Raw genomic sequence first — 11857 nt, 5'->3', positions numbered from 1 at the left:
GCTTGCAGAAATAACATGACTAAATATAGCTCTCCTGCTCCTGAGAGCTGAACCAGGAGCAGGCACAGGGGCAGCCCCTGAAGCTGTGCCCTGAAGTGGTGCCACACCTGCCATAGCAAGGACTGTGCTCCACCCCAACCAGGGCACTTAGTTTCTAGCCTAATACAGGGCAAGAGCAAGTTTCTCCTCCCAATCCAACCTTCCACTCTTACCTGCATTTCCACAGCATCAGATCAGAGGAACAAGTCCCACAGGAGATCCTGGAACAAGGACAGGGCAGACACCCAGCTCCAGAGGGCATGGAGGTCATCAGTAGAGAACAACCAGGATTTACTACTGAAGTGTTCCCAGCCAGCCACATCCAAGCAGCAGGAAATTATTTAAACACTTTTTCCCTTAGAAGCAAGGTTGGCTTCCTGCCCTAGCTAAGTGAGCCTCTTCCAGTGGCCCTGGCTACAGGAACACCCATGTCAGCTGTGGACACAGCCCAGACAGGACCCCCAATGACAAGAGGTAGGGACCCGCAGAATAGGGCTGAGCACATTCTGCATTTCACAGAACAGATGCTCTTCCCAACAGGCATCACCAATGTTTGGTATGGCAGAAGAGCCCAGGCCCTCCTGCAGCTCTGTCTGAATCCCACAAGAAACCACCCCACACACAGAGGGGACCTTGTCTGTAGATACAAAAACTTGGATAACAGGACAAGTTTCCCAAGGGTTGGTTATTGTGATGTGAGCCCATCTCTCTGGGGGTCCACCAGACACCCCATCTATAAAAATACAATTATCTGGCTTTGCAATACCACAGCTCAGTAACTGTACATCCTCTTTTGCAAAATACTCCCCTGGCTTAATAATCTACAGTCTTTAAAAAAAGACCCCAACAATTCAGGGCGCTTTATGAGATATTTAGACCAAAAAAAGCAAAATGGGCCTTGCAGCAAGGGAGAGCAAGGAGAGCAGTTGCAATGCAGGGCTTGAAGCTGCCACAGACTCAGAGACCCCAGAACAACTCCCTCAAGACCACCTTCATTTAACCCCTCATTTAGTTTCAGGCCCATACAGGTGTGGTTCCACTCAGCTTGGAAGGAAACAGCAAGAGGATCTGCACACTATTCAGACTTTTAAGTGCACGTCCCTCCCCCTCACAATCAAGGCAGTTCTTGAGGCTTTTTATAGGTTTCTAAAACTAGAGTGCATGAGGACACTATGCTGTTGCCATCCTACTGCTGAGCAAAGCCTCCTCTTCCAGCTGGAAGGGGGCATCTCACCCTCTCAGTATGTGTCCAGCTTCCACAGGGTGCTCGAGCAGCAAGTGTAGAGTCAGGCCCTACCACAGCCCCAGTCACCCTATCCTCAAAATTGACCCTAAATCTATGCGATCTGGCGCGCAGAAATCTCACTTCTAAGAAAGAAGTTCAACATTTGATAGGTAAATTGTAAAAAAACAAGTTTATTTGAAAAAACTCAAGCCTCTTAACATGAATTCTGATCAACATTACTACAACTTGAGAGCCATTAACCTGCTCCACGTACGTTGAGATATTTTCCAACACTAAAAAATAAAAAATAAATACGTACAAATTCTTTCCTCCCCCTTACGTGTCCTAGATGTGAGAGGTTCAGCATCCACCACCTTAAGATCTCAGTTGAACAGAAGCAAGTAAAAGAGGTTTCTCTAACAGATAAAAGAGCAAAAGCAGAAAAAGTCTCAGGGATGTACCATCTCCACTCACCTCACCACTCTGCCCAAGGTCAGGCACCCAAAACAACCTGGCTGGATGGGATGCTCTGGTGGAAGCCCACCCCATGGGCAGGATGGGCCAGCACAGCCAACAGCAGCGTGAATGCCAGCAGCACAACCCGCACCCATTTCACATCACCTAGCACTGGGCTGAGAAGAGGCACTATTGAGGCAGAGTGGGGAGGCAGGGGGGACTCCAACAGTCCCCAAGGAAGGCTTGGGCAAGCAGGGCTGCCACAGCCCTGGAGTGGGTGACACTGCCCAACAAGAACCCCAGCCATCTTTCTTCAACCTGAATATCCCATGAGAGAACAGCTACAAAAACAGGGATTTTAAAGAACTACAGTAGCTAAAGTGTTTTTAAAACATACCTAAAGACCACCTAAAGAGCCAGGAGGCACTGGGCATGAGGGTTAAGGAGCACCTTGCCCCATGCCTGCATCTCCCCTGCAGAGGACCTGCAGTAAGAAGCGTATGAAGCAGTATTCATCCAGGGCCGGCCCTGAAGCCCATTGTGCTTCAACAAATCCAGTATCCTGCTTTTTATGGCTTTTTAACAAGAAAACTCCCCAAAACACACACATATTCCCCCCGCCCCCAACCCAAGCAGAATACAGAGCTAAAGCACAGTTTAGAGTTAAGGCTTGTTCAGATTCAGCTAGATATGGAGACTGTAAGGCACATATTAGTACATTCATGTTACTGTTAAAAAGCCAGACTATAAAAGCCCCCTGCCCCTGGACACACGAGGATACTGCATGCGTAGTCCTGTTACCTTTAACACAGATGGAAAGACAATTCAGAGCCTGTTTAAAAATGAACACCCGGTTTAAACACTTCTTACAGCCCCCCAGCGCCAGTGGAGCTCTGCCCTGGCTGCCACACCAAGGCAGCAGCACTTCCCCGACACTCTGGGATTAAGACTGGTCCCTCACATGCGGCTCTCCTCCTCTTTGACACCACCCTCCACATTCTTCTGAGGTGAGGGGGCTACATCATTTTTTTCCTCTTTCTTCTTCCCAGCCTCATCAATGTTGGTCTCGTCCTCCTTCCTATCCTTCTTCGCTTTCTCCTCCTTGGCCACCAGGCGATAGTTGATGCCCATCCCAATGAAGAGGTAGATCCCGGCGATGATCAGGACAACCCCACAGGCCCAGTATGTGTACTTGTAGTCACCATACATGTCATTGAGTTTCCCTAAAAGACAAGAGTATACAGTTCAGCAAGAAGCCCCCAAAGCAGCTCCAGGTCATGGAGATATTCCCAAGAGCAGCCCAAGCCCATCACCCTCACATTCAGACAAGGACCTGTCCCACATTCCTTTACTCCCTGCTCCCCTACCCTGTGCCACGGGTTCAGATCCCACTTCCTTGGCCAATTCTCAGTGGTCTACAGACTACTGCCCCAGTGCCATGGGCTGCCCATGGCTCAAGGGAACCCACCATCACTAAGCAACTCCAGGCAGACAGCCAGAGTCAAAGAACCATAGAATCATTAAGGTTGAGAAAGACTTTTAAGATCAAAGTTCAATCACCAACCCAGCACCACCCCATTAAAACCATGCGTTCTCAAGTGAGTTCTCCAGGCACAGCACATCCTACCTAGCAGAGGGGGTCCCAGAAGAACAGGGCAGCACTCCACGATGGTCACCAGGCCAACAGCACTAGAGAACCGCTGAGCTCCCACCAGGTCCATCAGGGTCTCAAAGAGAACTGAGCTCAGCCAGCCAAAGGCATAGCCAAAGAAGCCAGCATAAATGCAGAAGCCAGCATAGCTGGTGGACAAGGGGAGCAAGAGGTGGCAAACACCATTGTAAATAACAGAAATGGCAAAGAAATATTGGATGCGGGGTCTGACCCACTTGGTGTTTGCCACCAGTCCCATGGAAGGTCTGGCAAACATGTCCACAAAGGCCAGTATGGAGAGCAGGAAGGCTGCCGAGTCACTAGGAATCTTCTTGCTCTTCGCATAATTGCTGAGGAAGACCAAGGGAGCAAACAACCCGAAGAACATTATTACATTGCCTGACAGATAGAGCAGGAAGCCCCTGTGTTTGAATAGAGTCAGGTCCAAGAATTTGTTGATTGTCTGGAAGACTGAGCCCTTCTCTTTCTTGGCCTTTCCATCAATGAGGTCAGTGCTGGTGTCACCATCATCCTTTTTCCCCGCTTTCCCAGCCTCCTGCTGTGCTTCCTTATTGGTCTCTTTCTTCTGAACTGGCTTGGGACCTATGGGCCGCATCAGGGATCCAGCCACGCAGCAGTTCAGCAGGAGGCCACCCAAGATAAGGAAGCTGCCACGCCAGCCAAATATGCCAAAGAAGAACTGGTTGAGGGGTGCCAGGGTAGAGAGGAAGACAGGGCTGCCTGCCATTGCCAGCCCATTGGCCAGTGGACGCCTCTTAAAGAAGTACTTGCCAATCATGGTTAAGGCAGGGTTCAGGTTGAAGGCAAGTCCAAGACCTGCAGGAGAGAGATAAGCGGCTCAAGTCTTGGATGCCTCCAGCAGCACTGGCAGAAGGGCTAGTAGGACAAGTGGAGTTTTACTTCTGGGGAGTTCACAGCTCCATTTCCAACTTAGAATGATGGAATCATTTAGGTTAGAAAAGTCCTCTAAGAAAATGGAGTCCAACCATCCCTCCAGCATTGCCAGGTCCCCATTAACCCATGCCCCAAGCATGACATCCACATGCTTTTTGAACACTTCCAGGGATGGTGATTCCACCAGTGCCCCAGACAGTCCATTCCAACAAGTGACTCATCCACTTCCCAGCTGGCATAAGCAGGAGTCAGCCCCTGCTGCCAGCTAAAGAGGCACCCAGGCAGTGACAAGAACCAGAACTCATGCAAATTCAGACATCAACTAATAACTACTGGGTTGAAGTTGCTCCTTTCACTGCCCCACAAGGGCAGAGCTATCACTTACCCCCTATGACCCCAATACAGAAGTAGAGCTCCTCCACCGTGTTGCAGAAGGAGGCTGCGATCAGCCCACAGCCGGAAAGGCAGCCGCCTACTAATATGATGGGCCGGCTGCCATACTTGTTCACCAGGATGCTGCTGATGGGACCTGGGCAAACAAAGGAGATGCACCAGAGAGGAGTTATCTTTGCATGAGAGACCAAATACACACACAAGCACACTGCATCTTTACTGCCACATGATTCCAGCTTTCACACAGCATTGTTTCTCCCAGGTAGGGAACTGGGGTAAGGGGAAAGGACAGAAGGTTCAGAGGCAGCTGGAGACAAGAGAATCACAAAATGGTTTGGGTTGGAAGGGACCTTAAAGATCATCTTGTTCCAGCTCCTTGCCATGGGCAGGGACATTTCCTACTAGAACAGGTTGCTACAATCCAACCCACTCTTGGCCATTTCCAGGGATGGAGAAGACACAGCTTTTTTAGGCTTCTCTGTGCCAGGGCCTCATCATCCTCATGGAAGAATTTCTTCCTAAATATCTAATCTAAACCAACCATAAGAGAGAGAAAATTGTTGAAGCACAGAAAGCTTTGACTTCTCTGAGCAAGTTGCCTTCTGTGGGCTGAAAGAGGAGCTGCCCGGCCACCACCTGCCCCCAGAGACAGGGCTTTGGGACAGGCCAAAGCCACCTGCCTCATGCTGCACTGGGGGCTCTACCCTACTTGCAGCCACCCACTCACCATGAGCTGGGGTCTCAGCCACAAAGCAACTGCACATCTCCTGACAGAGGTTTCTGATCAAGACCAGATGAAGCTGTGAGGAAACACCTCTGGGTGCAAGTGAAGCTCCTCAGGGTTTAGGGAGAAGCAGCAGTGCCCCAGGAGAAGGGGTGCTTCTGTTTTCACTGCTATGCCTAATGCAGACAGGGGCCAATTGCCCTTTTAGGTGCTTCAGTATCAGGCGCTTTAATCCAAAGCAAACAGTGATTAGAGACTGCCAAGCATGCTCTACAGACACTAAAATGTATTTAAATACACTGAATGAACATCCATTGAATATTAACAGACCTTGCTCTGCCATTAACAGACAGAGAGGTTGTCAACATGTTATTCATGGGTCCTTGGATGGTACTTGACCTTTTTGCCCAGTTTAAACAAAAGTCTGAAGCAGTTTACAGAAGCCTTGGTGCTGCAGAGTCTGCTCCCAGCCTCACAGCATTCTGCTCTCTGCTACCAGAAGCTCCAGTGCAATGCCACCAGGGATGAGCCATGGCTCTGGGTCCTGTGAGAGGGGGCAGCAGCAGCACCTGGGAGCTGCCACATCACAAGGTGCACAGAGCACTCAGCACTTTGCAAAACCTGAACCTTGAACTCAGCAAATGTGATGCCCCTGAAAAGTCTAAATGCAGCCACAGCCTTTCTTCCGGGAAGTCCCCCTGAAAATAGCAGGCTCCAAAGGGCAATCAGCAGGAAGCCACGCAGCTGGGCAGTGCCAGGTACTCTAGGGGCAATTCTCCTCATCCCCCCCTTTTCTAAAGGAAAACAATACCCATACCTGTTTTCTAGATTCATTGGAAGTGTTTTTGACTAAACGTTACCTGATCTAACTTGATTGCTCAAGCTGCCAAAAACACGTAAATAATGGAATCTAATCCCAACATGGGGCTGACAAAGGAGCATTTGACACCATGACATCCATGCATCCTGATAGTGACTGCACAGGGCAGCTGGAGGGAAATGTGCTGCTTCCTCACACCTAGCCCTACCCAGGACAGAAGCTGCCCCAGCTCTGCGACGTTCTACTACTCCAGAGGATGAACTACTTTTTCAGCCTCCAAGCAGGCAGGTGTCCTAGGAGACAGGGAAAATGGGATGCACACTGGGACTGCTCCAGTGCAATTCAGGCTCTGTAAAGGGTCTGGTTTCAGCAGGAATGAATGGGGCAGCAGCAATTCCAGTGCTTCAGCAGCTGGGGGATGAATAAAAAGTTCTGAGATGGAAGCAATCCTCAAGAATCGAGTCCAACTCCTGGCTCTTCAAAGGACAACCCCAACAATCCTACCTTCTGCTTGAGAGTATTGTCCAAAATGCTCCTTGAGCTCTGGCAGCCTTGGGGCTGTGGCCACTGTTCTGGGAAGCCTGTTCAGTACTTGACCACCTTCTGGGGGAAAAATGCACCCAGGTAGATCTGGGGTACTTTCAGCATCCCTGCCACTAGCACATGGCCAAGCAGACCAAGACCAGCAGCTGCTGGAATTTAATGGCTACAGCTCAGTAAAAGCAGGAGGGACAGAATCATCATGGAGGGAGGGGGACATGGGGACAACTACTACTCCAGTACTGGAGGAGGGAGCTCTTACCCCTGCTGGCAGGCAGCTCCAGACAGTGCCCCCAGAAGAACCAGCTCTGAGCTATTGGGAGAGGAGGAATGGCCCAGATTGGGTCTCATTAAGGCAGTTACACGGTTTACAAGCTTGTTACAACATTGGAGCAGGAAAATGTGCTGGTCGCTTCGCTAGCTGAGCGAGGACAAAGCAGAGCCTGTTCCCTGCAAAGGAAAAGCCTCGTGCTCAGCCGGGAGCTGACGTCAGCTCCTTTGGATGCACAAATCCAACAAGGCTGCAGGCAACCTGCCAGCTGGGGACTGGCAGCAGGGACAAGCTCCTATTTGCCTCTGAAGTGGCCACAACAGCAGTCTCACAGTGTTTCTTTCAGCCCAGCACAAGACTGTGTTTGCAGGCACATACAAGACCCCAGGGTCTGGAGACCAGGAACACTGCATGCTGTTCGCCCACTAAAAACATGCATGAAGTACCCAGCTAGAGAGTTAAAAGTCTTCAAAAGGCAGCTTCTGAAGGACAGGGGAGGGAGTGGAGCTGTTTTAGTTTATGTGGGTTTGCCTTATTCTGCTCATGTCTCTGCACTTCCAGTGCACACCACCATTCTCAAACAGCACAAGCTGCCTACAGCACTGCTTGGCACCAGCAAGCAGTAACATGTGGCACGAGGCTTCAGTGCACTCCAAGCACAACTGTGCTGACAAGAAACTGAGGACAGATGCCTACATACACCCACTATTCCCTGAATTGGAAAAAAAAAAAACACAATGTCTTATCTGAAAGTGCCCCTAAGAGCAGAGTTGCCACATTGCCACACGTAGCAGAGCAGTTCCCTGGCCTTCAGGAGGATGCTGGGAGTAGACACAGCATCTGCAACTCACTGTAACAAGGACAAGGGCAGAATTACACAAGTCATAATTCCCCGGAAAGATTTTACAGCTTTGCAGAGGACAGATTAACCCGATTTTTGCATTCTGGGCATTAAATGGAACTTTCTGAGCAGCCTCCTTTAAGAAAACTCATTAAGGGAGGTTTTGCTCTCAGATAAGGAGAGAATTCAAAGTGTTAGCAAAATTTTGGTTGTTGTCACCACAGCCAGGTGGGAATCACCAGTCCCAGCAGGAGAGTAGCATCTTGTGCTGTGATGCAGAAGCACAAGTACCACTGCCTCCACCCCACTTACCTCCTGCATACATAACAGCCAGCATGATGGAGGAGATCCAGGACACTTTGCTGCTGGAGGCATTGAAGATGACCTCAATTTCTTTGAAGAACACTGTGATAGATTTGGGGAAGGCATAGGAAAAACCAATGGAAATGAAGGCTCCGACAACCACAGCCCATCCCCATCCTCCTTCAGGAGGAGTGTATCCTGCAGGGCCTCCGATGGGGGGTGGCATCTTGAATCAAGTCAGCAATGACTCAGTTGGGGATCAAAGATCTGCAAAGGACAAAGCATTGCCTCAGCTGAAAGCACAATCTCTGCTTCTGGCACACAACTGCACGGCTCAAGCTCTGTCTGCAAGGCTGGCATAGCACCAGTGCCCCCACCATCATGAGGAAAGTTGATCCGTGAGGTGAGAGCAGCCCAGGATCTCCAGCACAGTGGGCCACTCCAAAGCACACACTCAGATTGCAGCTGGCCTTTAAGAGCCCAGTCAGCAGTCAGCACACATTTTTAAGTGACAAATTTAAGACGTGACACCCTGACCTAAGCCTGGAAAGGACAGGCAGTGTCTGTGACAGCAGCCAGGACTTATCTGCACAGGCAGAGCTCCCAAAGCATGTGGGTTGCTGGAGTGCAACCCCAGCACCGCAAAATCCCAGGAAGCCCCAGGCCACCTAGAGCTGGAGCTGCACCAAGGATATTAAATGCAGAAATACTGAGGGGAAGCAAGTCCCCATGCACGAGCTGAACAGGACACCCCTATTTCTGCTGAAAAAGGGCAGTTGGGTGTCACAGCACACCCACCATCCCCAAAGGTCAGTGGCTATGGCTAAACTTAGCCTGAGTGGTGACCAAGGAAGGCTCCCATATGCCACCAGAGAAGGCAGAGGTGGATCCACACAGAGAAGTCCCAGCAGAGCCTGGTTCCCCTGCAGGGCACTTCTGGACCCAACTGCATCCAAACTCTCCTCCTTGATCAAAAAGGCTAGGCAGGTTTCACTGAGCACCCAAGTATAAAAACAATTCACTTAAAAATTTCAAAACTAGAAGTGACTAGAAAACAAACTAAACAGGAACTTGTCATTCAGGCTTGCTGAGGTGTGGAATCCCCTCGGAGAGGCTGACTGGGAGCAATCCAGAGGCCATCAAGGAAGGCTGTTCATGCATGGGCCCATACAGCAGCAGAACCACATCACACTCCAGAGCCACTGTTACTCCAAATGAAAGCTGGTACAGGCAGCTGAGAGCAGCACAAGGCATCACAGCAAGGAACTGTAGCAAGGGCAGCTGCTCACAAACAAGGGTCACAACATGCAAAGCCACAGAAACCACTACCAGCCCCAGAACTCCTGTGCACCCCCAGGGATTTCAGAAGGCATTTTCTGATGGACTGCAGCCCTCCCCAGCCTCACAGCCAGAAATACCCCCACCTCACTCACTCATATTAAGCACCACCAGCCAAGGGGACAGCATTAGGTTCCTTCACCAGAGCCCACCCCACACACCACAGCTCTCTGCTGCTCAAGTTTGCACTCAAGGGAAAAAGCTACCTTTGAGCAGGAGAGTCTTTTCCAGAGCTCCTGAGGTCATGCCAGGCAGAGTGACAACTTCAAAGCAGTGTGGTGCTGGCTCAGAGAGGTGCAGCCTCCTATTTATAGCCTGCATCCACCCCAGCTCACAGCGATTACCATCTCATCCATGGCTGCTGACATGCCAGCATTTACCTGGCACATCCCTATAGCACACACTACAGGACTACAGGCTCCCGCCTTTTCACTCGCTCTGTGTCACTTGGTGCACATCCAAGGCTGGGATCCCAGCGTCCTGGTCAAAGCACAGCTGGTGATCCAGAGTCATGGGGAGATCCTGCTCCTTCCTACCTGGCACTGGAGGTACTGGCAGCAGTTATCTGATACAGCACCAGGTTTGCCAGAGCCACCTGACACCTGGCTGCAGTGATGCCCCAGACCCACACAGGGTGAGAGAAAGAAAAGCACAGGAGGTTGGATTCTGTAAGCTGCTAAGACTAGTTTAGTGTGACCCAGACAATGATTTTTCACTGGCAGGGTATTTTCCTGCATCCTGGCCAGTGCAACACATGACCATCATGAGCAGCTCCAAGCCACCCGCCACTCCAACAAAGGAATCATTGACAAGACGCTGCCCCTGGCACGTCCACAGCTGAACTATGCCCAGGAGCCAGAGCCCGTTTCCTCTGATTTCCTCTCTGGGACTCAACAGGATGAGCCGCATCTCCGGTGTCTGGCTGCAGGCAGATCCCTGGGCCAACACACACCTGTGAGCACCCACGTGGGACCACTGAGGGAGTGGCCAGGCTTCACAGAGACTCCCAATGCAGTCTGGTCTCTTGGAACACAGAGCAACCCACCCACCATGAGTACTGGAAATGGCTGAACATGCCCTCCCCACACAAGCTGCACACTGGAGCTTCCGCCACCTCTTGCTTTGAGTCACACTGAGCTTTCACAGCCTTCAGCAAACCCTAAAGCATCATCCAACCACAATGATTTATCCAAAACATTTTTGAAAGCTGAAACTACCAGGTGTTGGCTATAAAAGCTCCCAGCAAAGAATATAATCTACTTGTGAGCACTAATTAAAACTACAGGCAATAAAAGCCATCCAAGGCAAAGGCTGAGGAGGTTTTGATGAGGTGTTGGAGATTTTTCCCTTTTGTTCATGAGACATATACACTGGTTTAATTCTTCCACCGTTCCCAAGGAGCTCAACTGCTCCAAAATGACTGTGGCTTGGTTAATTTATTTTTAATTCCCCTACAAGCAGCATTTCTCCTCCTGAGGTGGCATCTCTCTGTAAAATAAAAGGCTTCTGGCAGGTTAGACATGACCTCTCTTGCATGGCTGAAGCACAAGGAAAAACCTTGAGCTGAACAAGATTTTGAGACCAAAGATTCCCAAAGTCTGACGCCAGAGAATTTACACAAAGAGTTCTGCATGCCACAACACTCTTCCCTGACTCACTGAAAATCCTTATTAAGAAAGACCAGTTTTAGAAAGCTCATCATTCAACTGCATTAGGCTTCTTGACAATTTACTCCTTGCCCCCACACGGAATTAGTTTCAAACAAGTGAGGAAAAAAAATAAAGCACATGTAAGGCAGCCAGCCCAACTGGGAAGATTCCCTCCCTTTTGCAAAAAGGGAAATTAAAAAAACAAAAAACAACGAGAACACATAGTTAGGACATTTTCAGCTGTTTTGGAAGAGTTGCAGCATGGAAGATGTGATTAGAAATCAAATTCACAGCTGCCAGGCAGCCAGCTACAGTTCATCCTATTAGGAATTAAAATAACCATATTTGCAGTAATTAAGACTGATGAGACCAAGTAATGACTGAGTATCACAACTGCTCCCTATAAAAGTCCTGACTAATCTGCAGGAATGGGTAGCCTACAGCCACCCTCCTCTGCACAGCAAGAGTGAGAGCAGGAATTGAGACAATGAGGATGGTATCACCCCAAAACAGATCCCTCAGAAGACTAAAAACCTGTCATCTCCTAGGTCCCACCCACAAGCAGTTATCCTTTCTCCAAAGGGGCCTGGAACAGTATGATTTCAAGACTTTTAGTTACATAATGCAGTAAATTGCTGTGCTTTTGAAAGCTCAGATTGGCAGGACTCCAGCACAGAAAGACAGAGGCTCAC

At 49.8% G+C, this 11857-nt stretch overlaps 1 protein-coding gene across 4 annotated transcripts in view; it reads right to left on the bottom strand.

Moving 5' to 3' along the window:
• Positions 1-1435: 1435 nt before the first annotated feature.
• The window catches only part of SLC16A1 (solute carrier family 16 member 1), a 15682-nt gene continuing 5260 nt past the window's right edge, over positions 1436-11857 (bottom strand). For all 4 annotated transcript variants that reach the window (XM_059487779.1, XM_059487778.1, XM_059487781.1 and 1 more), the window contains exons 2-5: positions 8188-8445; positions 4672-4815; positions 3348-4208; positions 1436-2943 (exon numbers count right to left, since the gene is read on the bottom strand). In XM_059487779.1, the coding sequence (XP_059343762.1) occupies positions 2678-2943; positions 3348-4208; positions 4672-4815; positions 8188-8404 (1488 nt within the window). In that variant the 5' untranslated portion in view covers positions 8405-8445 and the 3' untranslated portion in view covers positions 1436-2677. The remainder of the gene's footprint in view (positions 2944-3347; positions 4209-4671; positions 4816-8187; positions 8446-11857) is intronic.

Source organism: Ammospiza nelsoni, chromosome 23, assembly GCF_027579445.1.
Source record: "Ammospiza nelsoni isolate bAmmNel1 chromosome 23, bAmmNel1.pri, whole genome shotgun sequence".
In the NCBI taxonomy this organism is placed as follows: domain Eukaryota; kingdom Metazoa; phylum Chordata; class Aves; order Passeriformes; family Passerellidae; genus Ammospiza; species Ammospiza nelsoni.
The sequence above is the reverse complement of the archived record's forward strand: the minus strand, read 5'-3'. Positions and strand labels throughout refer to the sequence as shown.